At 40.6% G+C, this 27,693-nt stretch overlaps 5 protein-coding genes across 6 annotated transcripts; 4 read left to right on the forward strand and 1 right to left on the reverse strand.

Moving 5' to 3' along the window:
• Positions 1 to 2,121: 2,121 nt before the first annotated feature.
• On the forward strand, positions 2,122 to 4,168 carry ppp1r27a (protein phosphatase 1, regulatory subunit 27a). The gene is made up of 3 exons (XM_004071537.5): positions 2,122 to 2,850; positions 2,973 to 3,123; positions 3,359 to 4,168. Exons 1-3 carry the CDS (start codon positions 2,415 to 2,417, stop codon positions 3,477 to 3,479), a joined length of 708 nt encoding a protein of 235 aa, XP_004071585.1. The 5' UTR covers positions 2,122 to 2,414; the 3' UTR covers positions 3,480 to 4,168.
• A 1,095-nt stretch (positions 4,169 to 5,263) lies between these two features.
• On the forward strand, positions 5,264 to 8,326 carry mcrip1 (MAPK regulated corepressor interacting protein 1). Its single transcript, XM_004071536.5, has 5 exons — positions 5,264 to 5,389; positions 6,091 to 6,175; positions 6,361 to 6,479; positions 7,431 to 7,535; positions 7,625 to 8,326. The coding sequence occupies exons 2-5, from the start codon at positions 6,168 to 6,170 to the stop codon at positions 7,687 to 7,689; spliced, it is 297 nt and encodes a 98-aa protein (XP_004071584.1). The 5' UTR covers positions 5,264 to 5,389; positions 6,091 to 6,167; the 3' UTR covers positions 7,690 to 8,326.
• Positions 8,327 to 9,505: 1,179 nt separating this feature from the next.
• alyref (Aly/REF export factor) lies at positions 9,506 to 12,465 on the forward strand. Its single transcript, XM_004071535.5, has 6 exons — positions 9,506 to 9,897; positions 11,248 to 11,406; positions 11,492 to 11,639; positions 11,734 to 11,797; positions 11,889 to 12,069; positions 12,153 to 12,465. The coding sequence occupies exons 1-6, from the start codon at positions 9,658 to 9,660 to the stop codon at positions 12,165 to 12,167; spliced, it is 807 nt and encodes a 268-aa protein (XP_004071583.1). The 5' UTR covers positions 9,506 to 9,657; the 3' UTR covers positions 12,168 to 12,465.
• Positions 12,466 to 13,034: 569 nt separating this feature from the next.
• arhgdia (Rho GDP dissociation inhibitor (GDI) alpha) lies at positions 13,035 to 21,287 on the forward strand. Of its 2 annotated transcripts, none has more exons than XM_004071534.5 (6): positions 13,035 to 13,589; positions 18,144 to 18,342; positions 18,761 to 18,844; positions 19,274 to 19,350; positions 19,435 to 19,498; positions 20,104 to 21,287. In XM_004071534.5, exons 2-6 carry the CDS (start codon positions 18,150 to 18,152, stop codon positions 20,304 to 20,306), a joined length of 621 nt encoding a protein of 206 aa, XP_004071582.1. In that variant the 5' UTR covers positions 13,035 to 13,589; positions 18,144 to 18,149; the 3' UTR covers positions 20,307 to 21,287. The 2 variants fall into 2 exon arrangements, with proteins under 2 accessions (XP_004071582.1, XP_078807586.1); XM_078951460.1 differs by lacking the exon at positions 13,035 to 13,589 and adding an exon at positions 13,883 to 14,046.
• Positions 21,288 to 27,313, reverse strand: cdr2l (cerebellar degeneration-related protein 2-like). The gene is made up of 5 exons (XM_011478353.4): positions 26,945 to 27,313; positions 25,389 to 25,501; positions 24,372 to 24,520; positions 23,460 to 23,624; positions 21,288 to 23,383 (listed from the first exon to the last, which is right to left on the reverse strand). The coding sequence occupies exons 1-5, from the start codon at positions 27,033 to 27,035 to the stop codon at positions 22,453 to 22,455; spliced, it is 1,449 nt and encodes a 482-aa protein (XP_011476655.1). The 5' UTR covers positions 27,036 to 27,313; the 3' UTR covers positions 21,288 to 22,452.
• Between the last annotated feature and the right edge of the window lie 380 nt (positions 27,314 to 27,693).

Here is a 27,693-nt window from a genome sequence, read left to right on the forward strand (position 1 = left end):
GTCTGTTTCATCTGGTGAGGTCACCACTACCACGAGAAAAACTGGGACAAGTACTGCCAAAACTCCTCATGGGAATCCCTGAGAAGCCACAACTGTTTGTGTTCCTAAGTTAAGTGATTCCTTGTTTTTGTTTTTTTGTGGGGTACATGTCCCACAAATAACCTGAGATAGATGAAATCCGCAATGTAAAATTATAGATATTTTAGGGCTGTAAAATTCTTGACTACACATTTATACACTTTTCTCTCTTGTTCAAACTCTCAAAGTTCAAATCTTTGCAGAAAAGTAGTTTCATTATTATAGAATGAAAACATAGATCTGCCGGCGATCAAGATTTGTGAACCATATTTTCCACACTTTAGGGTGCACTAGATTGTAAGGGGCACTATCAACGAAACTAATTTTATAGATAAGGCACACTGAACTTTAAGGTGCACATGCAGAGACAATATAGTGAGAGATAAGTCCGTACCTCAGTCAGACTTTATTAACTGCGTTTAAAATAATTGTAATCTTTGTTGTGACACAGTTCAGGTTAGCCACATATCCACAATACCTGTAATTTTCTAGCTCGTTTACGTAACACGTACATTTTAGCCATGTTAGCATATTTACAATAACACCCAACTTTGTTTGCAGTTGGTTATAAAACAGACTGACATATTGACAGAGCCCTGTGGACCTCTCAAAATTGCTTCGACATCAGTAAGCACAACCAGAATTAATATAGTGCAATGGATTGTAAGGCACACTGTCATTTATTTTATCAAGGTTTTTAAATGTGCATTATTGTGCAGAAAATACAGTAAATGTATCAAGCTGAACTCATTTTGTGACATGGATGAGATTGATTGACGAGGTAAACAGACAACCAGAACACAGAAAACACAAAAAAAGGCATCCAAAATTGCACTTCATAAATCTGCGAAACAGGGAAACTGCATGGTGAACTGCAATATATAGCGAAGAAACATTGTCTCAAATTTCCAACACAGCAAGAGTAATTTGTTAATTACCGGTACTCTTAATGATAGGCATAGCTGTTTATTTTTGTTACAATTTCTTTGAGTGAGAAATGTGGTTGTTGCACTTTTTTGCAGTTTGAGTTGTACAAAAACTGCCCGTGAGTGCCAACACAAATGTTGACGTGGACTAGATGCAAGTAAGAAGAGCAGATGTTCCTAAAGCGATGAATATTGCAAACAACAGCAAAGAGAACTATGGAGATCAGAATAAACTTCTTAAGGAATGTGTTTTCTTTTTCTTTTCTTTTGGGGGGGGGAATCACAGGATGGCAGCCTTGCTGCTGCATCTGCTACTTCGGCATCATCTAAAACTATTTGAAACATATATTTTGCAAGTTAGAACTGCTTGTCATGGGTGTTTCTGGGAACAGTTGGTGCAACCAACACAGTTATAACATCATTCGAACGTGCAGCACCTCTGCTGTACAAAGTCAAATAGGCTACATGTATCATGTTTTTAACACGTTATGTTCAAACTTTGTGTTTTTGTCTTAGCTATCAAACTACCAGTCCCTAATTCCATGGCGTGCTGCGCTCTCATTCAGCACTTTTTTCATGAAAGCTCCATGACTTCTTTCAGAGATCTGAAATAAAAGGTTATGTGTACTTTTATTGCTGTAAAGTCTAAGAAAATAAACTGACAAAAACAAAAACACCAACGGTAGTGTAAAATGAAAATCTTATCTTAAATATCAAATACGATGTGTTTTAAGGAGACAAATCATAAACGTGTCAAACGATCATGCGCTGTTGTTGTTTGCTTCAGGTTACTTGCTCAGAATAATACATGTATTTTCGGAAAAGTGACACAAACATACACGGTGTATCGTTTCATAGAAATAAAGAGTAGGAAAACAGGTTTATGAACTGTAGTGTTCAACTCCCACCACAGTTGTTTAGGTGTTTACGTTTGTGGTTAGCTTCAGGAGGAACATAGGTTCTGTCAACATTTTTTATGATCTGGACTAGGGGGCGTCTGCAATGTCAGTGGACATGTGGCTACATTAGTGGGTGGAGCTGGATGAGGGTCACTCGTTTGAAAGCTGAAGTCACTGGATGTTCATCCTCAAAATAGCGCCTCAGAGGGTATATAGACGTGCTGTCAGTTTTGCCCCCATCAGACTCCAGATCTGTGCAACGACTGATTGGCAAACTACTTATACTGGAAGAAGAAATGATCAAGACAAAGCTGTGGGTTAAGAAGGAGGAGTTATTGAAGTGAAGAAAAGGAGCTGCTTCAGCAGGAACCTCAAAGGATAAAGTCAACTGAAGACAAAAAGGACAAAGGATACCGCTCTTCATTGGATTGTTCTGCTCATTTGGATTTCTTTCTTTTAGTCCTCCTGATTTCAGAGAAAAGGAGGGGACAAAGCAGCAATCCCTGCAAGGATGAAGTACAACTACCACGTACCATTGACGACATACACGCGGAGCTCCCAGTACACACCGACGTACCACACACCATCTTATTACAGCTCTTCGCACTACACCCCAACGGCATACACATCTACGTATGCTGCAGTGTCAAAGCACACCCCGACACAGTACGGCGCTTCGTATCCCACCCCATCCCAATACACACCCTCCTACAAAGCTGCATCCACGTACAGCCCTGCATACAGCAAAGCTTTGCGTTGCACTTCAACTCAACGCAAACAGCCTCAGGAGCCCCCTGCACCTGTCATACCCGTGGTACCCGCCAAGAGGACTGTGCACTTCCCCAATGACATCATCTTCCAGGATATTGTTAGAAGAGGAGATTTGGAGCAAATTGGGCGCTTCATGAGAGCGAGGAAAGTGCGTGTGGACACACTTTTTCATTCGGGTGAGCAAAGTCTCTGCAGTTGTCAAATTCTAATCCAACTCGGTATTAATTGCAAGTGTTAAACACCATTAGCTTTTGAGGCAATTTTGAAAAAAAGCAAAAATTTGATGATGTGTGCACAGGTATGGCGGCGTTGCACGAGGCTGTGCTGACAGGTAACCTGGAGGTGGTGAAGCTGCTGGTGAAATACGGTGCTGACGTCCATCAAAGGGATGAGGACGGGTGGACACCACTACACATGGCCTGCAGTGACGGCTACCCTGAGATTGCCAAGTAAGCATTAACTCTCTGAATGAAAAATAGTTGATCGGCATGATTCAGGTAAAGCTACCTGCAAAAATCTTAATATTAATCTTAAAACAAAAGCATTCACTAGAATGATCAAAGCATTGTGATACAAACCATGCAGAAGCATTAACTAGTATGTCTTTACAATCACAGAATCTATTCAACAACAGAGCTGTTATATAATGAATTTCTTTTAAGAAAGGTTTTACTGTCTTCTCAGGTATCTCCTGGCAATGGGAGCAAGCACAGAAGCTGAGAATGAGAGTGGAGAGAAGCCTGCAGACCTCATTGATCCTGACTGCAAAGACTTGGCCAAACTATTTGAGACTGGCTGTGTGTGATCGACCATCAAACAAATGCAAAGGCAACCCCCCCAACCTATTGGACACAGAAGGTGCTGCTTTAAGGAGACGGAATAAGCCAAACCAATCAGACTGATATCTTGTTTGATAACTTGACTGATGTTGGGACACAATTTTTGTTAATATCTTTCAAAAGTGATCCTATTTCTTTTGTAAGAAACCTTTTGAGGAAACAGATTTAAAGCCAATTTTTATCAAATTATTAATTTTTATTTACTTATTTTATTATGTGCATTCACGTTTTCATTTAAATTTTCATCTTCGGGACAATTCTGATATTTTTTTATAAGCGTATCGGTGAAGGAATTCCATCCGTTGTTTTTGTGTTAAGCAGTGACTGTTCATGTAGCCGGTTGCACTCTGTAAAATGTTTGCTTCCAAACTATGAATACATTCTGAATTGTGTTTTATACAGTTGTTTGCATCCTTGCTGCTGGGCAGAAGGAGACTCTTACAGATCCGTTGGAAAGATAAAAATATACATTATTGACATCTAAACTAAACAAAAGCAAGTTTATTTAGTTTGGGCATCTCTGCCTCTGCAGCTGTTTTGCTTATGTAATATGTTGTTTGCTGTAATAAGTGTACAAATGTGTAAAAATCAAAGTCTTATCAATGCTTGTGCAGTTTTGTAGATTTTCATGAATAAAGTTGCTTTTATAAATAAACGAAGATGCTTTTCTTTGTGCATGTAACTTTTCTACCATTAAATCAAAACATAGTTTTACAAGTTTTATTGTTGAGATTAGGACTTTTAAGCAGGAAAATGTTTCTTTGAAATTAGCTTCTTCAATATTTTTTCAGTATTGAGAAGTACCAGAGTTTGTTCATTTTGAGTTTTCATTTCTAAACCAAATTGGAATCTGAGCGTTTAAAAATTGTAGTAGAAATTCTTCCAAACAGAACTTCTTAACCTTAATTGTATTTATTAAGTTTTATACTACATGTAAGATACCCATAAGCCAGGGGTGGGCAAACGTTTTGACTTGTAGGCCCAAGAGGATTCTAAAATTAGACATGAGGGCTGGGTCAGGTGGGTGTTTTGGTAATCCACCTTATTAACCCTTGTGCTATCCTATGTACTTTAACATTGGGAGTTGGGTCATCTAGACCCACTAGACAGTGCGCTGAACCTTTTTTCTTCAATGATTTGTGATCTTCCCTGGTGTCCACGGATTACTTGAAATCTTTCCACCTTTATCCACCTTTGTCATAGTCGGGATACCATGTCAATGTAAGGGTGGGGTCATAGGATAGCACAAGGGTTACAAAAAGAAATAATATGGAATCTGGAAACATTTGTGGCTTTTGTTTTCATTTTAGTGCTAATTGCACAGATGGGTTGATGTCCGTCAGAGAAAAGTGCAAATTTAGAGAAATGTTGAAATTCATGCAGTGTTGGAGTTACTGGAAAAATGACTACCCAACTCAGAAAGCACAAATGAATGTCAGAAAAACAACAAAGCTTCCAACAATTAATAAGGACTATCAATATAATTATGCTATTTTTTAATTTCATATATTTTGTAACTCCGGTTACGTCAAGTATAAAATAAAATAAAATAAAATAAAATAAAATAAAATAAAATAAAATAAAATAAAATAAAATAAAATAAAATAAAATAAAATAAAATAAAATAAAATGAAGCAATGCTACCTTAATCTGGTAAAACTTTGTCTTTAATTTTTTTAAGTGTTGTTAAAACGTTTATCTATTATATTATTATTATTATTATTATTTCTTTTATTGTTGTAATTGTAGTCTGAGAAGCCATTCTTCTTCCGTGACTTTTCACACCGGAAATGATTGGTTGGCATTGGCAACGTTTTAGCTAGAAATAACGGCGTACACTCTGAAATAAGAAATTGAAGGGAATAATTCTGCCAAGGTTTGTCCAAAAAATCAATATCATTCACTACAGAATTTTTAGAAAATTATTTTACTAGATGACTTTTTATTATTAACTCGTACCGATAATTTTAATTAAATATTAGCTCTTTTAAGCTAACGCAACTGCAACACAATGCAAATCGCTAGCTAGCTAACCGAACAGGCTACATCAAGATTTCTGAAATGGATTTGTTTGTGATTCGTTAGTCTCGAAATGCTGTGAGGAATGTATGAAAAAGTCAAAAATAGTTGTAAATGTGGAGCTTGTGTGGGACAGTGTTTTAAAACAAAGATTTGACTCTACAACCTCCTGCTAGTAGTAGCATCACTGATGAAGCTACTATCAAAAACGTAAACAAAAGCCTCCTGTGTGGCCAAAGTCAATTAATGGCCAAAGCTGTTTGAAACTTAACCTTCCAGTGCCTAAACCCAAAGCGTTGACCTCCTACAGCATGTATATACGTACTTTGTTATGGGTTCTTTTATCTGTAGGTAGCTAAATCAGCCATTCAAATTCAGTGTAAATATTTACGGGAGAGGCTGGCAAAGAAAAGAACTGTCAGTCTACCAGCAGCTCAACAGCTTTATACAGTTTATATTAGAGTTAAGATCTTGTTCTAAATGTCTGTTTATTGTTTACATTACTTCCTAAATCGGAGACATAATAACATGTTATCCTCATCTATTGTTATGGTTTAGCTGAGAACTTCCTAATCTTTGGATCCTTCATCCACTCACCACAGAGGAGCGAGGAGCGAGTACAGACTGCAAACAGAATGACCAGGTCTGAATGTAGACAAGGCCTTTTCAGCCACCACTGGTGCACTTTTAACCCTTATTATGTTTCAACAAAGCATGCATTTTACTTATTTATGAGCAAGAAAATTGTGTGTACACCTAAATCACCAATGCTAACTCTTCAATCAAATCATTTATGCTGCCTTTTTATTTTATTTTATGATTTTTAAGCTCATCAGCTCCCAGGATGGTGAATAGCTACAAGAGAACTTCAAGCCCCCGATCCCCTACTAATACCGGGGAGCTTTTTACTCCAGCACATGAGGAAAATGTGCGCTTTATACATGATAGTAAGTATACTAGTTGGCGGTAGTGCTCAATGTTCACATGATTTTCTCCTTGTTTTTCCAAACGTGTTTATTAGCAGTCAAGTTGATCCAAGTTATCCTACGAGTTATCCTATTCTAGCCCTGATATACTTCTAGAACAGTGACCTCTTTAAAACTGTCAACATTTAAAGTATTGCTTAGGATTTGGGTCTGGCTCCAAATGTTCCCTGAAACTATTTAAGGTGAAAAAAATATAATATTGGGGGGTTTTATAATGAGTAAAAATGTGATGATGAACTCTAAAAATTGATATCATTTTAACTATTTTCCTTTCAACAAATTAACAAAATCCTGAAGAAAGTATTTCTTTGAAATATTGGAATTTCTATTCTTGGATATTTGTTCTAAAATTAATCAAATTGGATTTACTTTTTTTTACTAATGTTTTGCTGTATGAATATTTCTTCTGTGGGAATTCTCTTCTGCCACAAAAGTAATTTTTGTAAAAAATAAAGTCTGGATTCACTCTAAAACAGTTACTGGTTTAGGATAAACTTTGGTTATCATGTGTGAAAAATATTGCAACTTCGCTGTGTGGTACTTTATCTAAACATTTTGCTGCATGAAGCATGCATTCCTCTGTATTAGCCCTTTTTATTGCTTTAAATAGTGGATTTTAGATCGATGTATTTGTCACAGTATGAAACTAAAGGCTGCTCACACAGTAGTGTGAATATTTTGTCACCCAATACTCCATAAAATATTCTTGAATGTAACTTAAATAGGTGTGTGTTATGGAGTTAATAAACAGCTTTAGAATTTGTTCCCATCTACTACCCACAGGACTGAATTGTTACTAAAATACATCTGACATCCATTGAATGAAACATCTATGGTGGGATTTGACCTTTTAACTGTTGGTGAACAGCACCTCAACCACTTGCCGTCCTTCTCACCTTTATTCCTTCTCAGCCTGGCAGTGTGTGCTCAGAGACATCCGATCAACGCAAAACAGTGAGCGTAACGACCGCGGGCCGCAGGAGTATGTGGAGAAGAACCCTAACCCTAATCTACATTGTAAGTTACAGAGACATTAAGCCAAGAGATCTTTATGTTGATTTAGGACATTTTTTAAATGACACTTGTGTTTCTGTTTGGTTTTGCAGCATTTACACCAGTGGACCTGAGTGATCTTAAAAAGCGCAACACACAGGACTCTAAGAAATCTTAGTCTTTTCTATGATGATCCACTTGCTTTTTTTTTTTCTCCACCCATTATTGTAAAGAACTTTTGATTTATCAGCCCGCTGTCAGCAAGAACGTTTGACCCATTGGCCAATCTAACCCAGAATGCAAATCGAATCTCTACTCTGGACTAAAGCAACCTCTGCCCCCCCCCCCTTTTTTTTTTTAAATCCTCAACAAGAACCAAAAGGATTTGGATTTCAGGGAGTTCAGATTCTTCCCACTTTCTCTGCATTTTTAGTTCACAGTTTTCATCAAAAGTTTCAATGAAGGTTTTGTGGTTAAGGCACAAAAAACGAGGACACAAGACTTAAACCCTCTACTACCAAATGTACCCTGATGACTTTGAAAGAAAATATGAAAGGGCTGACTTCTGTTTTTATTTTTTGGAAAACCAATTGATAAACAGTAGAATGATCTCAATGGATATCCTCTTAGTGGGCTTGTTTTGGAAACCAAAATACAATGTGGAAGGCCAACATTTTTTTTATTATTATTATTATTATTATACATTTTTCTTGCCCTGGGATGGACATTGTTGAGTAGTGAATGCAGGAATGCAGCTCTTATCTCCTTCCTCTAAGCCTTGGAAGCAAAATGTTGAATAAAAGACTTTTACAGAACTTCTGCTTGGTTTGACACTCATGTATGTTTGTTATAATACAATGAACAGTAATCAGTGTTAGGCTGTTTTTTTCCTCGGAACAAACGTTAGCTAAAAGTATGGAAAACGATCATAAATAAGAGGTTAAAAACTCCCCAGTATATCCCCCACCCCACTAAAATTCAGCTATTTTTAAATATACATAACTGTATTTGTAGTTTAGCTTTACAGATTGATTATATCTTTGATTTTCACTTTTTTTACACCCACAATTATTAGGAAAGTAATTCTTTTGCTTTTTTTATTAATAACAGCAATACCAGTTTTTTGTTATTTCTTTATAATAACGTGCAATTAACAGAGGTAGAGTTTACAGACAAACAGAGCCATGTAGCTCAGAAACAATCAATGTAGGAAAGGTTTCAATAAAAGAACAAGAGGGAAACTTTCTTTTTTGTTTGTTTTCTAATTAGGTGAAGAAGTTGTTGGTCTTAAAAATACTACTACCTTCAAATCAAAACAATAGAGTTGCATTTATATTTGTTATTTACATATTTCAAATGAATGTGAAGGAAGAATACAATCATGCATTCTCGTGCAGGGTGCTTTTTTAATCCTTATTGTAGTATGAAGAAGAGCAAAATTTTGAATAATACTTTGAATTGCTATCTTTTTATGCAAAATTAATCTTTTGAGATCAAATTAATTTCAACTTCTTAGCAGATTTGCTGACGTGTCTCATCAAAAAGAGATCCAATTTGTATTTATAATATGCATATTGAGAGTTCAGGGTGTTGTCCAATTTAAGCATTCATTATAATAACGTTTCTTGATCAAACTAAGAAAGTTTTCTTTAGGTCATAGTCACATCTAAATAAAAAATCAATTCAATACAAATTTCATTTGAAATATGAAACCACATTTTTGTTTGTTTAAAGAAGTGCCTTAGCCTATTTGTTTTCAATGTAATTTAAAGTCTAAAAGTATTTTTTTTTATGTTATTCAGTTTCGTTATAGAGATATAGTTAAAAGTGTTTGATTTAATGCTTTGATTGCTTCTTTTAGTGTTACTATGAACTGAACACACCCATGTATGGCGTTTTTTAGGAATAATGTTTTAGTTTCCAGTAGAGGGCGGTAAAGAGTTGTTGTAGTTTTTAACGTAATGACGTCAAGAGTACGTGTTCTCCAACCAATCAGCTTTTCTACAGCTTGTGGGCGCTTTTCATTGTGCTTAGTACTTGGACCAGAGAGCGTAAATCTACGGACGAAGAGAGGGAACAGCTTAGTCCAGGGTGTTTTAAGACAATTTAAATCTTTACAGTGCTTTAGAGTTATCGGGGCAGCATAATGGCGGATAAGATGGATATGTCTCTAGACGACATTATCAAGCTGAACAGGCAGAGTAGAGGCGGAGCCCGTGGGGGAAGAGGCCGAGGCCGCGGAGGCTCAGGCGGTGCCCGTGGAGGAGGCCTTGGGCGTCTTGGTGGTGGCGGCGGCGGATTTGGAGGCCGAGGCGGAGGATCAGGCCCCATGAGGACCCGACAGAACCTGAGCCGCGCTAGAGGCAGACCAACGCCTTATAGCAGGGTATGAGAAAGTTAGACGAATGGGCATTGGAAGGAAAAAAACCTTCGTCAAAGCTGAAAATTCCTGGTTTACGTCTTCTTTTCTCCATTTGGCTTGACGGCTAATCACCTAGCTAGTCAAGCCATTAAAATGGTTGCTTACCGCTGAGTTTCCCTTAGAGGAGAGCTCTATAGTTTGTGGATAAGCATAAATGGAGGTTGTTTGCATAATATGTCCCTTCTCCCACAACCTATATGTGTCGCACCACTTTTCAAGAAGAAGCTGCTTGAGGAGCGACTATGTTAGCCACATTGGCTAACCTGCCGGATCGTGAAGGTCTCAGCGCCATTTTGAATCCAACAACCTCGAATACAATTTGGCGTCAAAATGATGTTTTACCCCAAGTGTCGTAATGGTCTGGAAAGAAAAGGATGCCTACATCGCTGAGAAGGTTCCTGCACGTTTTTTCCATTGCTACGGAATCACATTCCTTCCAACGTCCTGCTACATCTTCAAGGCGGCCTTTTGTCCCAGGAATGGCTGACGGGGTTTCTTAAAATCCCACCCAAAAGGCTTTTCACCAAATGTCACATATGGATGGATACGTGGACTCATACTTAATCCCCTCAAATTTCCTTTATTTTTTTTTTTTTTTTTGTAAAAAGAAGCCCAATCTTCACTCCTGGGGTGTGAATGAATATAAATGCAACCCAAACAAAGCCCCGATCAAAATGGCGTGGTTTCAAAATGGACGTCCGCGTACTCCACGCACTAAAAAGGGGGCTATCGGCTTCTTTCCCCCCAAAATGTTCTTCACCTGTAACATCCTAAAGACATTTCTTCATGAAAGTCGAATTGTGGCCTGACAAAGGACTGTTGTGAGCCTGGACAAGCGGCGCAACGCGGGATGCGAGGCTGCTTCTGCCGGGGACCCCCCCTCGTGTGCCTGAGGAGCATGTCGACAGACAGAGCAGTTGGTGGAGTAGCAGATGGCAAGAAACGACGGGGTTATGCTAGCTAGTTTGGGGCGGATTTTTGGTTCATGTAAAGATTTTTTAAAGTTAATGTATGAAAATGATTAGTTTAAATATCTGTCAGCTTTTTGTCTTACTTTACAAGTAGTAAAACATTGAAATTTTCTGTATCAAAACACCAAAATAGCTATTTTTAAATTTGTGTATTTCTGTCTGAAGTGATTCACGTGATTGTAACGATGGGGTGGGCAGGGATCATGGGGGGGTCTGCTGAGCACCCTGGCCGTGTTGGAAGTGGAGCACCTGCTTGCACCAACACCCAGCCGTGTGGACTCTGTGAAAGACAGAGGCAGGGGATCCTGAAGTCAGCAGGTGCGTTCTCTTTCGTCTGTTGCAGCCCAAACAGCTTCCCGATAAATGGCAGCACGACATGTTTGACAACGGCTTCAGCGGCTTCAATGGGGCTGCTGGAGGTGGCGGAGGAGCTGGTGTGGAAACGGGAGGAAAGCTCCTCGTCTCCAATCTGGACTTTGGGGTGTCAGACGCAGACATCCAGGTACAACTTAGCTAGCATATCTGATGGTGATGTTTTTTTTTTTTAATTGATGACTTAGTTTTGACTTTTTTTTTTTTTATCGAAGGAACTCTTTGCTGAATTTGGGACTCTAAAGAAAGCTGCAGTTCATTACGACAGATCAGGAAGAAGCCTTGGAACGGCAGATGTCCACTTTGAAAGGAGGGCAGATGCCCTGAAAGCCATGAAACAGTACAATGGCATTCCTCTTGATGGTATTCTTCTACTTTATTACAGATTTATTTAATTAGATAAATACATTTAAATATTAGTTGATCTTCCCAAGATTAAAGCCTAATTTGTGTTTAGGGCGGCCTATGAACATTCAGCTCGTCACATCACAGATCGACACACAGAGGCGGCCTATGCAGGGGTAAGTAAGCATGGATTCTTGGGAAACTGGAAACAGGCTGTTGTGTAAACCCCAATTACATTTTCTTTGTGTATTTGTTTTGTTTTACCAGTATGAACAGAGGTGGTGGAGGCATGAGTAGAAATCGGGGTTTCGGAGGGATGCAAAGAGGCCGAGGGGTCCGTGGTGCAGGTGGTCCCAGAGGAAGAGGGCGGGGGGGGCGCGGCGGTGCCCCCAAGCAACCGCTATCGGCAGAAGAGCTTGACGCCCAGTTAGATGCTTACAATGCCAGGGTACATCTGTCAAAATAGAAAGCATCTTCTGTTGAAGTTGTTTTGCAGCTGTCCTAATTCTGTTTCACCTCTTGTTTTCTCAGATGGATACCAGTTAAGGAAACCTCCCATCCTAGTTGACGTCATCCCTCCCTGTCTGCACAGAAAGGGGTGCTTGTTACAGATGTGCAGAATATTTTACACTTGTCTTCTGATGTGATTGAAATTGTTCCAACCTCTTCTTTTAAATACTCCAAAGTGTTTTTTACCAAGTGTTTTATTTTTGTTTTAATTTTTTTTTTTTTTTTGATCGAATGGTTTTACTGTAGGTTAACTGCTGGGTGGAGTTTTCTCAGTTTCTCCCAACCCTGTAGTGAATGGAACTTGTAATAAAAACCTGCAGTATATATTAAATAAGCAATGGGTCATTGTTGTTTTGCTTTATTTTTTACTAAAACCAGTCTAAGGTGGAAATATGCTGGTTGTATTTACATGAAAGCTTTTACTACTTTTTAAAATGCATAGGCTAATAAAATTATTAAATGTTTGTAAATTACATTGTCCAATTGTATTTCAAGCAGTTAAAGATCAAATTCATATCTGCTATGACCTGCTTTACCCTGGGGGTTAAATACTTTTCAATGCATTCTATATTTTCAAGAGTTCAGCCACTAGATGTCGCCCTTGTTCAAATTTGATGGGTTATGTTCTGAAATTTGCTTTTGTGGCGGTTTCCTTTCTTCGCCTCTCAGTTGATGATGAAAGTGCACACATGAAACTGTAGGTGTACGTAACTTTTTATGGGACGCTAAAAGAAGGAATAAGTTAATCTAATAGGGAAGATAACTGAACTCGGAAAAGCTGCACCTTCCACCACACTTTCCGGAAGTGTTCCATAAAAGGCTCTTTTTTTTTTTTCCTTCAGCTTCCGGTTAATTTAACTGAAAACAAGATACTACCTGTGTTTGCTACCTTTGTTGTAAGGAATTTTGTTAATGTCTGTTTGAGACTGGTTGTCTACAGAAAATTCTGGTAAAGGTGGCTAACCCTAAAAACTCAGACACTACTTAAAAACGCTTTGATAAAATAGGTTTATTTTTAACTTAAATTTTTTGTATTTAAAGCAAATAAAATATGTTGAAAGTAGGTTTAACTTTCAATGTGGAGTTTCAGCAAAAGTAATAAACCTACATGGAACACATTATTTATTAAATTATTGTTTTACATGAAATCAATTCAAATAGGCTTTTTTTTTCTTTCAAAAAATATCATTGAAGATTTCAAACTAACAGATTCACATTGAGTTTTACAATGATGAAAGAATATCAATATTTAATACAAATATGCAATGCACCTAAAGTGGGGATAGAAATAGTGAAATAATTAAATTTGTGTTGTGATGACACACAAACATTTTAGTTTTATTTTGAAAGTCATTAAGCGGATGTCAGAATCCGTCGGAGCTTGTTCAGATTGTCTTCCTCCGCTTCACTTCACTCCCATTCACAGGAGACGGCCCCAGCCAGCAAAAGCAGAAAACGGTAGGACTAAACTTAAACTCTTTAAAACATACATTTTAGTAATGTTTATGAATTGTAAAGGTTGATATATTGTTGTACGCACAAATAATTAAGGAATATAAAAATAAAAGATGGCCAACCTGACGTTTTTACTTTCAGTGAAAGGAAATACTTGTTTACCAAAAAAAGCACTTTTATCACAGTCGGTGCTGCTGCTTTGAAGTTTATCTATAGATCATACATTAGCAAGGCCATAATAGTTATCCTTAAGTATTAGTCTTAATCCTGTTTGTTAGTTAGAAAGTTATCCGCCCTAAGTGGGCAGAGAAGCAAATGTCAGGCAGTTGTGAATTTCCGGGTGTCGAACTCGGTTTGAGCTACTCAGCTAGTAGTTAGATAACGACAACTCCAACATTGCAGTTATTGGTTCATGCATCTAGTAAAACTTAGGATTTCTGAAAAACACTAAAAGGTTAAGGTGAGTTTTACAAATTTAAAAATATACCCGCGCCGCCGTTATCATCATGTGCTCCCCTACAGGGAACATCGTCTGCCACTTCCTGGAACTAGCTTTTCTTTTTAGAATTTAGTTCAGTTTACACCTAAACCGAACCACCTTTTTGGCCCTGTTCACACTTTTTGATTCTCTTTTTTTATTTTTTGATAAAAACACGTTTCGAACATATTTTTGTGTGACGACATTAAAGTCCCGCGCGCTTATTAGGATCGAACATTAATTAAAAAGCTAAAATCACAGGTCTACTTCCGGTGTCCTTATAAACTGCACCAAAAAATGCTTCCTGATGAGAAGTTGAAGAAAAAGTTTATTTCGCCCGCTTTTTCTCAGCTTAAAAATCGAATGACCCACTAATATGTACATGGACGTCTGGTTTATTGATTGACAGACGGAACAATTATCTTGAAGAACTCGTCCATCAACGGTCAGCATTCTTCCTTTGACTAGGCGAGTCATGTCAGCGGCCTCCGGTGCTGCGTTCACTGTCAGTCGCGTTACTTTTAGTTCTCGTTATCAGCTCTGATAAACCCTAATCCACACTAAAAAAAACTCAATTTTACTCCAATTGTTTGTTGTTTGTGTAAAAATCTAGGAGCAATCTCCAAAAAATATTAATTTATTTTAAATCTTTTCGAATTTAAGCAAAAAATAAAAATTAAAAAAGAATTTGCTTTTCTTTTTCATTTTTATTTAACTGTTTTAAAAAAAAATTGTGGTTGCAGAGGAGTGAGCCTGCAGGTCTTAGCTGGCACCCTTGACTCTCTGCTCACTGACAGCTTCCTGTTGCTGTTTGCAGGGATTTCTCACTGGCTATTTATAAAACTCCCTGTTTGTTCCTGGGATCGTCTGAGCTTTGGCCTCACAGCCTCCCTCTGTGCTGCTTTGTTTTATGTGCAAGTAGACTCACCTTCATTAGTGATTGTTCACAGTCTCATTGGTGTCATGTATGTCAGGTTGTTTTTTCTGCAACCCCCCCTCTTTTCCTGCTTCTGTTAAGATTGGGCACTTCTGCATTGCATCAGCTCTGCAATGAAGCCTGCCGGCAGCACTTCCGCAAAGCTTCGCCATGTCTCTAGATATAGCTCACAATCGTTCCTTATAGTGGTGGGACGACATGATTTTATTCTCGATTTCACCAAAGTGTTTTGTTTCTTTCAAATCAATTTTATTGCAAACATTTGATGTTCAATCAGCCTGTCGAGAGTTAAATTGGAACTTATCTCTTTGTGCTCATTTGGTTGTGACCGTAAAGTGTGAGTCATCATGCTCGTGCTCAAAAAAGGAAGTTTGCAGCAGTTTCTTGAGCGAGTAGTGCCTGACACAGAAGGCGCCCCCACTTTAATGAAAAAGTACAGCCTAACCTCAGATTTCTCTGACCCTACAAGATCTGTCTGTGCTCATCTTTTTAGACTTTTCTGTCTTGCTGCTTCTACTAATAGAAATTCAGAGACATTTCAGTAAAGTTGCACAAAAAGGGGGATTCGAAGATGCATTCAGGGTTGGACGTCCAGATGTCTCCGTTATTGAATTTGTTGCAGCCTCAGCACAGAGAAGACCAAAGCAGGTGCAGAGCTTCAGTCGATGACTCCAGATGATAGTTTCTTGTCACTTCCTGTGTCGGCTTCTTTTGTGTGCTTCTCCTTTCTTAAGTTAATAAATTAGAAAAAAAAAGAATCACAGCCAGAGGTTTTTTTTTTCTGTTGGTCTTTCATCAAGCAGACACATGCAGGCTGCTCTGTCATTAGATAACCTTACTACTTAAAGCGATTTATGACAACCGAAGAATAGAAGCTGCGCTAGCATCGCTTTAAAATCCAAACCTGCTCGAATGTGCACCTTTAATTTAAAAGCTTCAAATATTTCTGTGACTGATTTGGAAAAAAAATATATAACTTCCACTTTTGTCGTTACTGTTCCAGTTTTTTGGAGAAAATGATGTTAAAGCATGAACCTAATTATTGTGTAGAGCCACCTAATGAAAAGAACTCTGTGCATTACAAGTCCTGGAAGTTTTTCCGGCTCTGTTACATCCAGAGGAACGCCCCTTCAGAAAGCCAGAACGCTCCATTAGCCAGAATTCCACCTTTTGATGGTTTCAGCTGCGTTGCTAGGAAACAACCCTAATCTGAAGTCTCCGCTGCCAAGCCCCGAATGTTTGCCGGGTCTCCGCTGCTCCAGCCCAGAAAATAGTTTTATCCTGCAGCTGAAGAGGGATATTGGTGGAATTATGCAAGTGAAATTCTACAACAATGTCCAGCCTCATGATGGGAAACCTGGACAACAACAGGGCTTTTTCTGGATAGTAGGCTTTGTTGCTGCAGATACTCAACTTGCATAGTTTAGGGAACCAACAATTCAGTCAATATAAGGAAGGTCTTAATTCATTTTATGCAACACTGAGGTCTATTCTCTGACCAGTCTACAGTGTGATGGCTGCTTAATTTGAGGTTGAATCTCAGACTATTTTAGTAGGTTGAACACATTGCAAAACAAACCGGGAAACATTTGAGTGTTTTTTTGTTATTGGTGGAACACTCTTCTTATAATTGCTGTGCTAAAAGAGAGAGCTAATCGATGCACTAACACTTCAGAGGAAGTTTTTTTTCTTTTTGGTTTAAAGGAACACTTCCTGCTGTGTGACAGTGCAGCTCACTGCAGAAAAGAAAAGAAAACCTGGCCGTTTTTCTTTTCTTTTTTTTTTTCTGTTGACACTCCAAGACTGATGTTCCAGCGACCCGATGTTGTCTGGTCTTGCTCACGCTTTCTGACCAGGGAAACTAACCTACTTAAACATGCTACTAGCTGAAAAGGAATTTCTGCTTTTACGGGAAGACGGAGGCCCCCCGTGTGGAAAAAGTGAGCTGTGTTGTCAGCCCTCATAGGGAAAAGGCCCGGCTCTATATCCAGGCACAATATAGAGGAAGGTGAAAAACCAAGGCAGAGCAAAAAGAAGTTTGTGGCCCCTTTGCAGACTATTTTTTTAACAAATTAGCTACCGTGAGCCACTTTTTTGCCATTATACTGCCTCTGCTGACTCATAGCAATTTAATAAATAGCCAAAAATGTATTTTTGTAAGGTTGTCTTGACAAAGCATTTTTAACTACACGAAGGAAGGAAGTCAGACATTTTTTTTCTTTTTTTTTTTAATGAAGCTTGTTAATTTGATTGTACTTTTCTACTTCAGCACTAACAAAGTTAACATTCTATGTACTATGAAAACCCCACCTTAGTGGTTCCCATTTCACTGTTCTGTTTATTTCAGGAAGTAACATGCTTTCAACATGCAAATGTCAAAATAACCTGAGATGAACCTTTCCAGTGTTTAGAGCTGTTTGTGACTGTAACACAAAGATTGTTCCTTTTTGTTTTGCCTTTTATTTGACCTAGTTGGCACGGAAGCAGAGCTCGTTTTCAGGCAGGCAAACATTTTGGGGCTGCCATGAAGAGATCTGAAAGACAGAATTGAGTGTGCTGTGTGCCAGAAAAGGAGAACATCCCGTCAAGAGTTTCAAGATGGCTTCTTCAAGCTGATTTTTGCAGACACTCGTTCCCTCCTTGTTTTAGATCTCACTCTTAAACAAAAAAAAAAAAAAACGTCCTCTTGTTGAGGCCTGTGTGCAGCCTGCTCAGGATCTGTGACAGCTGCATGGAATGTGAGGATCTGATAGTACTGCTGGTTGTCTGCAATTCTGCAGGTAGAGGTGTTTGAGAAGCATGAAGGGGGGGTGTGGGGGTCTCAGGTAATCATCAGCTTTGTGAACTTGCTTACGCATATGGGATCCACAGTCCAGGAGGTTGAGGGTGTCGCATGTCCTGGCTCACGTCCACCTGTGTGTTCTGACTACACTAAAATAGCTGACTCGCCTGTTCTTTGAACACAATGCAAGAAGTTTTAGGGCGCCGTTAAATCTATCTACTTTGACTTAGAAGTTTGCATGCTTTACTTTGTGCTGCGTGGAAGCTCTGAGGAGGAGAAAAAGCGGAAGTGCCGTCTGGATGTCGCTCATGCGTCTTCCTGACATCTAACACTTTCCCTCGTTGTGCTTTCACATCGCAGCACACAATGGCGGAGCAGGAGCCCACACCAGAGGTTTTGGCACAGATCGCAGCAGCCAATGCTGAGGAGTCTCCAGACTCCGTCAACTACAAACCACCTGCCCAGAAGTCCTTGCAAGAGATCCAGGAGCTGGACAAGGATGACGAGAGCCTGAGGAAGTACAAGGAGGCGCTTTTGGGAAATGCTGGATCGGTTGCAGGTTCGCATTTGTGACTCATTCATTTGTGTTGAGATCCTGTTAAAAGCTGCATTTATAAACACAGTCTGTCGCTAATTTCTTTTTTTTTTTTTTTTATTCTTTTCAAGCAAAGTTTCTACACATAATGATTGTTTTTACCAATAATGAACGCTGTCAAATGTCAGGGCATTGTTGTGAAAACAGTTCTGGTTTTTCCAGCTTTTTTTTTTTTTTTTTGTCTGTGCACCCAGAAGATCTAAAAGCAAAAGTTCTGTATGGAACTACGGTTCTGTAAATCCCAGATGACCACCAAGCATGTTTTCCGGTTCATGATGCATTAGCTCTGCATGTCGCACCAGAAAAACGTCACAACTGTTTGTCCAGTTATATACGCTGAAGCTTATGAGTAAAGAACCCATTTTTTCCCTTTAATCTCTAGATCCCAGCGTCCCAAATGTGCAGGTGACACGGATGACTCTGCTATGTGAACAAGCTCCTGCTCCACTGATTTTAGACCTGCAGGGTGGGTGCATTTAATTTATATTATTTTTAAGTTATTTGTGCATTTGCAGTCATAGAAAAAAGGAACCTATTTTGGCAGGGAGGTAAACAACCCAGTTGAGCTCCCACTCATAGCAGGAAGTCTCAATTTTCCCTGATTGACAAGTGTAATTGATCCCCTGATTTGGTGTAAAAATAGACCAAATGACCGGCTACATTAGTGCACTAATTAATAATGACATGAGTCTTGTGGAAGTGGGTTAATTAGCCACTGCAGTGGGGGGGGGGTGTTTGTTGCCTCTCAATGGTCACATTACATCACAACACTATACTGGAGTGATGGCTCACTAGAAACCCCTGGTGGTCAGTTTAGTCATTGCAGGAACCCTAAAACAGTATTTGTTTTCCCTTATTAAATTGTAAAAAATGCTTTTGTTTGTTTTTCTGTCAGGAGACCTCGAGAACTTTAGGAAGAATCCGTTCACGCTGAAGGAGGGAGTTGAATACAGAGTAAAGATCAACTTCAAGGTTGGACTCTAGTTGTCATCAAATCAACATTTTTATTGATGTGTTTTAGCCTGTTTTTGTTACTAAACATCATTATTAATGCAGGTGAACAAGGATATCGTCTCAGGCCTCAAGTACACTCAGCAAACATTCAGGAAAGGAGTTAGAGGTATGTTATCACATTTTGATTTAGATGGTGAATGTTCATTTTTCAATGTTTTTGTGGTTTAGATTTGTTGCTTTGCTGCAAGGAAGCGATTTACTGAGCTCTGCTTAATCCAACAGCTGAGTGACACGAGCAGAAATGGGAAACAAAATAGTGCAACCATGACTTCTGTTTCCCCCTTTATGCCCTTCCACAATAAAATCAAACGGCTAAACGAGATTTAAAGAGTTAAAAAAGAAGCATGAAATCAGGATCGTACTGAAGGAAAATGTTGAACTTGGGATGGTTCTTGAGTCAGGAATAGAAAACTGCTGCAGATAACTGTTCAGCAGCTGCCCCAAAAACATAACGAATGTTTTGTTTTTTTATTTGTGAAAGTAAACGACGGGAAGCCAAAAAACTTCCTCAGCTTCTGATTTATCCGCCTGTTTTTGAAAGTTTTCCTTTTAAACTGTATTTTCAGTCGGATCCTTTTTATTCAAACCACTTTTTCTTTTTGTAGATTACAGTGAATTTGAGCTTAAACTTGATGAAATATCTGACCCCTCCACCTATCAAACAATTGAAATCTTATCTCACATTTATCTTCACCTCTGCTTTTTGTGTAGTTGATAAGACGGACTACATGGTCGGCAGCTACGGCCCAAGACCGAACGAGGAGTACGAGTACCTCACAGCCATGGAGGAGTCGCCTAAAGGGATGCTGGCCCGCGGCACCTACAACATCAAGTCCAAGTTCACCGACGACGACAAGAACGACCACCTCTCCTGGGAGTGGAGCCTCGTGATCAAGAAAGAATGGAAGGACTGATGATTTCTGTTTGGTTTATTTCCCCACTTCTCCATCAGGTCTTTCCTTTCCTTGGATCAAACCATCTTCTTTTTTTTCTTTTTTTTTTGGCTTCCTGCTCTGTCCGTCCATCAGCTCCTCGCCCTCGTGGTCTTTCCTCTTCAACCTGTGCATCTTTATTTTTTTTCTCCTTTTACCTCTTCTGTCTGATAAGTATTACATCCTAAAAATCTGGATTTTTTTTTGTTATGCTTCATAAAAGCAATCCGACCTTGCTGTATCCTAAACCACAGTTTTTTTGTCCACCTTGTTTTGTATAATTACCATAATCTGCCTTGGATACTACGGTGGCTGTGTGGTCTTTGTTCAATCACTGCTGGATCCAACTCTTCGAGCCAGCCTCGCTGAAGCCTTTGAGCAGATTACGTGGATTTAGGTCTTGTTAAATTATTTGGGATTCAGGCCAGATCTTTTTCCCGAATAGTCGAGTGCCAGACAGAACTCTGCAAGAGAACCAGGGTCTTTTCTCCTACTCCTCACTTTAGGTGCAGCTGCATCCTCATGGCCTTAAGAGTTAGGACTTAGATGAGCCGTTTGCCTTCAGATTAAAAACATTCCACGAGTCTGTTTCCACCATTCGCAGCACGTGGACAGGGAATCAGGACGCCAGCCTTTATTTCAGGTGTTAGATACCATCTCCGGCATCATGGCGTTGTCTCTCACTTCCTGGTCCTCTCTTTTCCTCGTGAATGATTCCTTCTGACCATGCCTCTTTAATTTCAGAAAATCATGGTCTGTTATGTACTTTTTATAAGAAACCTCAACCAGATGCAGATCAATAACACATGCTGCCACATGAAAGTGTTGTCTTGTTTTTATACACTCCAGAAGCCTGAATGGGAGCCGCTTGACCTTCCTTAGTGCTCGATGGTTATTTTGTCTTGGTGGGTTTGATTTGTATCACCAACATATCACTCACAATAAAAGTGTTCAGACTGGGAATGTGTTTGTCCTTTTTTTTAATACAAACCAGTTAAATAATAAACAGAAACAAATTTAGTACATTTATTATAAGTCATTTCAATGCCCCATTTTAACAGCAGCACAGTGTTCGACTGATCTTAACGTGTATGAGGGGAAGCTCACTCAGCAAAAATGCCTTTAGGTTACTTTTAAGTCCAAATATTATCATCAGAAGTGAGATATTTATGGCGTTTAACCCATAAGAACCCAGACCCATTTTTTTCTTAAAAGTACGTGTAGTTGACCACAAACGATGTGGACCACATAATCCATTTCTGGTATTTTTCTGTTACACTGATGTCACCATGGGTTCTTAAGGGTTAAAGGTGCTAAAATAGGGTTAGCTAATTGTTATATTTGGCTCCACTGAATTACAAAAATCCCAACTCCATCACCCGGCCTTAAATTCTGAAAGCATTTTATCTGCTGGAAAGCAGCAAAATGATTCAGTAATGTAGGCAAAAATACATTTGGCAGCAATATAAGGTTGAGTCCTTCCTCCAAAAAGATTCACTTTTGAAGCTGAGGGTGGTTAATGACCCCCTCCGATTATCTTTTGTTTTCAAAGCCTGCCCAGTGGTCTTTTAATTATGACGATGCCATTTTTAGCCAAAATCAATGAACTGGTGTCTTTTTCCAGGACATAGTTTCTGCAGAGTTCAGTCGAAATTCACTAACGAGTTGTGGGCGGGACTGTTGGCTTGGGGAAACCACGCCCTGTTGCTGAGAGCTCTCTGTTTACATGCTCTACCTGCTACCTTACAGCCCCCCTCACCTCCAAGCGAACGTTAGCGGTGCAATAACAGCGAGCAACATTGGAGCTGTCCGGTTGTGTGGTTCTGAGCCGGATGCCAGCTTGGATGAGGAAAACGAAGTGAATGGGGCGGAGCAGGGAGCTTTTGCCCCGTCACAGGTACGCTCTTTGTTTTAAACGGCATTACATTCTCCTGATTCACAACAATTTGAATAAATGCTCAGAAATGGAATTTTAAGCTTAATTTTCTTTATATGTGTCCTCCATCATGAGGAAAATGCTTCAAGAACATGTTATAAACACCACAAACATCATTTTCATCAGTGTGGGTCTTTAAAAGCTGAGGCTAAAAAGTTATTGTAGGTGTTTTTTTAGCAGCATTAACAGCATTCATTTGTTAGTCTTTCTGCTTTTGGAGGACTTGGAGCTCACGTCGCTCTTGGACTTCTGCAGACGTGAGAAGATCTCCTTGAAGAGCGTCTTATACTCTGGCGTGTTCTGGCTGAGCCGCTTGTCGACCTGCTCCACCTGCCTGCTGATTCCCTCCAGGGCCTCGGGGGTGGAGGGCGTTTCAGGCGGCGTTGGAGGCGTGGCAGTAGCCCTGGAGGTTGAAGGCTCCACCGGGATCAGACTGTACTCTTTCATGGAGGGGTCTCTAGACACGGGCCGGGAGGTCTGCACCTCGGCGTGGCACAGGCTCTCCTCGTGGCGTCTGCACTTCCCCAACAGCTCCTCGTATTTCTCCAGCAGGGTGTGGTACTGCTCGTCCACCTCCCGCAGGATGGACATGCCCCGCTTGCGGGTGCCGTTGGCATGGAGGGCGTAACTGCCCTGCCGTCTGCCCGCGACAGCCGAGATGGAGTTCAGAGCCGTGTCGCTGCAGCTTTTCCGCACTGGTCCCCCCTGCTGTCCGCCGGCCTCCCTTGCAGCGCCTGGATCTCCCTCCTCCAGCCCTGCACCGTCCTCTGGGGTGTCTGTCTCCGGACCGTTGCTGAGTAACACCTCCAGGCCGTCTTCCATGTCCCCAATCAGACACACCCTGGACTTCCTGAGCTGCTGCATCTCTTCGAGCTCGGCTTCGAGCTCCTGAACCCGCAGATGGCAGCCCTCTGCACCCAGGAGGCGCTGCTCCAGTCGCTCAAACTCTTGCAGAACAACCGCGCATTCCCTCTCAGCTTGGTCCCGCTTTGACCTCTCCAAGGCCATGGCAGAGTGCAGGGAGGCGACGATGTCCCTCAGGCGCTCATTTTCTTCGTCCAGGGGTTGTCGCTCGACCAAGTCTACGCTACCCGGATTGGCCAGCAGGAACCCGTCCTCATACCTGTACAATGAGTGCAACATGACAGCAACTGGAACCAAGGCCAGATGACCTCTAATGAACCTTTTCTGCTGTTTACCTGGGAGACGTGCAGAGCCCCTTCAGGCAGGGGAAGGAGTGGACGGTCTTGCAGCGTTCGTTCTTCTCTCTCCGCAGCCTCAGCTCCTCCAGAGTCCTCAGCTCCTCCAGACGAGCTGTGAGGCTGTCCACCTGACCCTGCAGGCTCTCCATGGTGCCCGTCAGCCTGGAAGGGCACAAAAAGAAAAGAAAAAAACACTTTCATTCTCTGTTTCCTTTGGCACGTCAGCGGGAAGATGCAGCGGATCACTGTTACACAACAAAACATGGGAACAGGGACGGCTATTGCAATGCGTTAATCCCGGTAACCAGATTTGGAAATGTCTAATTCCTGATTATGAGATTTCTAAAGAAAGGAGCACGTGGAGCAATCAGCTGGTCAGGTGGAAGGAACAGCAACACAACCAAAAGCACAAACAAGTTTTAAGATTAAAGACCCAGTCTGATTTAAAAAAAAAGTGTTTTTTGGTAGTTTTTTCATCTTGGAGGCTTAAAATTACATGTCTGAGTACTTCTTTGTTCAAATCCTGGTGAATCAGGAGCAGACAAAAAGAAGCGGTTTGAAAAAGATGTATGTAGGTCTTCATTTCCCTTGTCTTAGCTGGCATCTGGCTAAAACTGTACAGCTGGATAGCTCCGATATTGCTCGCCACTTTTGTTGCACAGGTTGGGGGTGTGAGGATGGAAGTTTTTGGCTAAAAACAGCAAAATCATAATTAAAAGACCAGTGGGAACGCTTTTACCATAAATCAAAAGATGATTGGAGTGGGATTTTAAAGAGTAAAGATGGGGATCCATGCTGCCACACACGTCTCAGATTTCGATACAGATCTCTGTACCTGTTTAGACCGTGTACATTTCTTTTTTAATTCCACATCCCGACAGTGCTGGTGTCTGTGCAGCTGTGGCTCACCTGTCTATCTTCTGCTGAGAGGCTTTGCTCTCCAGCACCAGCTTCTCGTTGGTGATTTCCAGCTCTCTGGCCGTCACGTCCAGCTGCTCGTACACCTTTGCGTGCTGCTCATTCACCTCCCGCAGCATTTCCAGCTGCTTGGAGAGGTACTGCAGGAGGAAGCAGGACAAACATCGTCAGCCTCGATACACTCTCAGTGGAAGTTACAGTGCTAATGTTGCTTTTCTATGTATATCAACAACAGAGAGAAAGACAGTTTTAACCCTCTCAAAAAGATAATAAACGTGTATACAGGTGTTTATTACGCTTGGGAGATTTGAATAGAAAAGGGTTTTAAAAATGATTAATTTGTGCCGTAAATAATTAGTGAGGATGTGTTTTTTTCTTAATTTGGTACCAAATCCTGTATTCAGGTCCAAAGCCCAGAAGGAAGGCTTAGTATAAAAACAGCGTCCATTCAATCTAAATATATTAAATATAATGCATGGACTTGCAAACATTGTTTGCATCCCATGGAAGTGTAGTGGGAGGAGGTTCTGGTTCAAATCCCGGCTGGGTTCTTTCTGTGGAGTTAGCATGTTCTCCTTGAGCATGCGTGGGAATTTCTCCAGCATCCTCCCACAGTCCAAAAACACGCGTCAGAGGCTAATAGGATTCTAAATTCTCTAAATGTTTGTGGCCCTGCAACAGAGTGGCAACCTGTCCAAGGTTTACCCTGCCTCTGCCCAACAGTAGCTGGGACAGGCTCCAGCAACCCTGTGACCCCTAAAGGGATTCAGCGCGTTCAAAAGATGGACGGATGGTTGCCCTGGATGAGATTTATAACCAAACAAATCTGTTAAGACGTTTCAAAAGAGTGAAAATGAGGTTTTCATCAATGATTCATTTCTCAGAAAAGACTTTTATGGGTAAAAACTGGTGTTTTGGTAAAAAAATGTGAACCCAGTTTGAAAGGAAAAGATTAAAAAACAAGATTATCGATCAAAACCCCCATCAATAACACGTTCTTGAGCATACCTCTATCTCTTGCACTTGTTCATCATTGTTGCCGTACATCTGTTGAAGAGATTCCTCCAATTCTTTGTTGCGCTCGAGGAGAGTCTTTCCCAGCTCTGCTGCCAAGTGCAGGTCTGGTATGAGAAAGAGAAGACGAGAGGTGAGAAGAGAAGAAAAGCACAGGAACACAAGTGCGGGACGATTTCCAAACCCAAAAATGTGCTAATCCAGCAGTTGCAAAACAATAATTCTGCACAAAAGAAGCCTGTCTTTCATATTTCATTGTTTTCCATAAATATGTCGACCCCTCAGATTCAGATTTTTGAGGATTTCTGCTGAAGTTTATGTCCTCTGGTGAAGTAGAGCTTATCCTATAATTCACATCTATCTCTCAACAAAGCCATTCTGGCTGCTTGCTAAGATAAACAGTAACAAAAAGCTCTAGATATCCATCTGTCAACTGATAAAGACAAATGCAGCTTCTTTTTTTTATTGTTTTTTCAACAATAATGACAGAAATGGATCATTCGTGCCCCAAACCCAACAAATTTATGGAAAACACATGTCTGAAAACATTTTTTTTCCTCTAACATCTTCAACAAACACCAGATTTTTCATCTCAGCTTCCTCTGTCTGCTGCTGCTGAAGGAAGAAGCAGTCATTTCCTGCATCCACCAAGTAGAGCTGATAACACCAGCCCGAAGTGTGTGAGATCACAAGACACGTGCCCAGTTATGTAACTCTGGAGTTATCTGCAGTGGAGGAAAACCCGAAACAGCATTCCAGTTTGTTTATTTCTGCCGATGTGTGACTGGCTGCAACATGCCACCCGTCTGCGCAAACGCATCAGATGTTTGGCCAAACGGGCGCAGGAGGTCAGGGAGTGGCAAAGCTGGCGGCACAGAAGTTAGTTACATAACAGACTCAATTTGTGGGGTTAAAATCCAGTCGGACTGTGAGCGCACGGGGGAGCAGACTGACCTAAAAATGAGGTTTTGTCTGCTCCATTATCAGATATAGTGCTGGCTTAATGATTTTAGGATGCACAGCACTGAAACAAAAAAGAGGTGTTCAAATCCACCTGCCCTGCTTCTCTGCACCAAGACTCAAAGCTGCTTTAGCTCTCTGGGTCAGCAGGGAATCAGGAGACGGGGTGATGCTGCTGCAGCTGCAGGAGGAGGACACTCACTGCCTCTTCCCATCTCAGTGAAAGTGCATCCATTAGGTCATTACAGGGACGTTGTGCAGACAGGATGCGCAGACAGCTCTTTATATGCAGGAAGTGGATTCAAGCACTAAATTCTGGATGCATCCCTAAAATACTGGCATTTCTTTTGGAAAGTGAATACATCCTGGCTTCCCAAGTGCCAGGATGGAGATGTGATCGCAGTAGAAATGAGCTCAAACAAACAAAAGGTTTCGCATTAAAATAAAAACATCAATAATACAAATATTGATCAGAAAAGACAGAGAAATCGTATTACATCACTTCCTCTCCTCCTCCTCATATGTTTCCTATGGACGCGGATCGATCGCTTGTGTTGTGATCAGACGGTGACAGACAGGTGACGCCTCACCTTGCTCCAGGTCCCGCTGGTCGTACCACGGCTCCTCCTGCTGCACCTCCGCCTCCACGACCGACTCCTCCATCCTTCCCGGACGGAGCATGGATGTAACTGAACTTCTCCTCCACCGGCGATGCAACCTCCTCAGACACAGTCCGACCACTCGCCCGGAAGTGATAACAAACAACCCCCCTCCTCCTCCTCCTCCTCCTCCTTAACCACCCATCCTACCCGCTCAACCCCCCCTCACCCCTCCCTGGTCCCTAAAAGACAACATTGCTTAATAAGAAAATTCCTGCAGCCTCGTGCAGAAACGAACAGAAATGAGGCGAAACAGCAGGGTGGCCCCCTTTATACAGGGGTCTTATCAGGCTGGAGTGCAAGGTGGGGAGGGGAGGGGAGGGGAGGGGGGCATTAGCTTCCATGCAAGCTAATACTGATGTCGCTTTCAGGTACACCGTAAAAAAACGTAAATTCAATTACAAAGATATGATTTTCTCATTTTATTTTATGTAAACCTTTTTTCTTAATATTATTTTTTTTATCGTGACTAAAGCAAATGTTCAATTTATCTTGTGCATACTAGCAGGAAGGGAAACGACAGAACGAGGAACAGTAGTTGGGGATTCAGACACTAGAATAGTCTTTGAATATTTAGTTCTGATTGCCAGAAATAAAATAAAATAATGTTGCTTTTTATTTATTTTTGCCACATTGTCACCAAAGCCTTAAAACTTTGCTAAAATAAATGATGTAGCTCT

Source organism: Oryzias latipes, chromosome 8 (genome assembly GCF_053564925.1).
Source record: "Oryzias latipes strain Hd-rR chromosome 8, Olatipes_Hd-rR_3.1".
Classification (NCBI taxonomy): Eukaryota; Metazoa; Chordata; class Actinopteri; order Beloniformes; family Adrianichthyidae; genus Oryzias; species Oryzias latipes.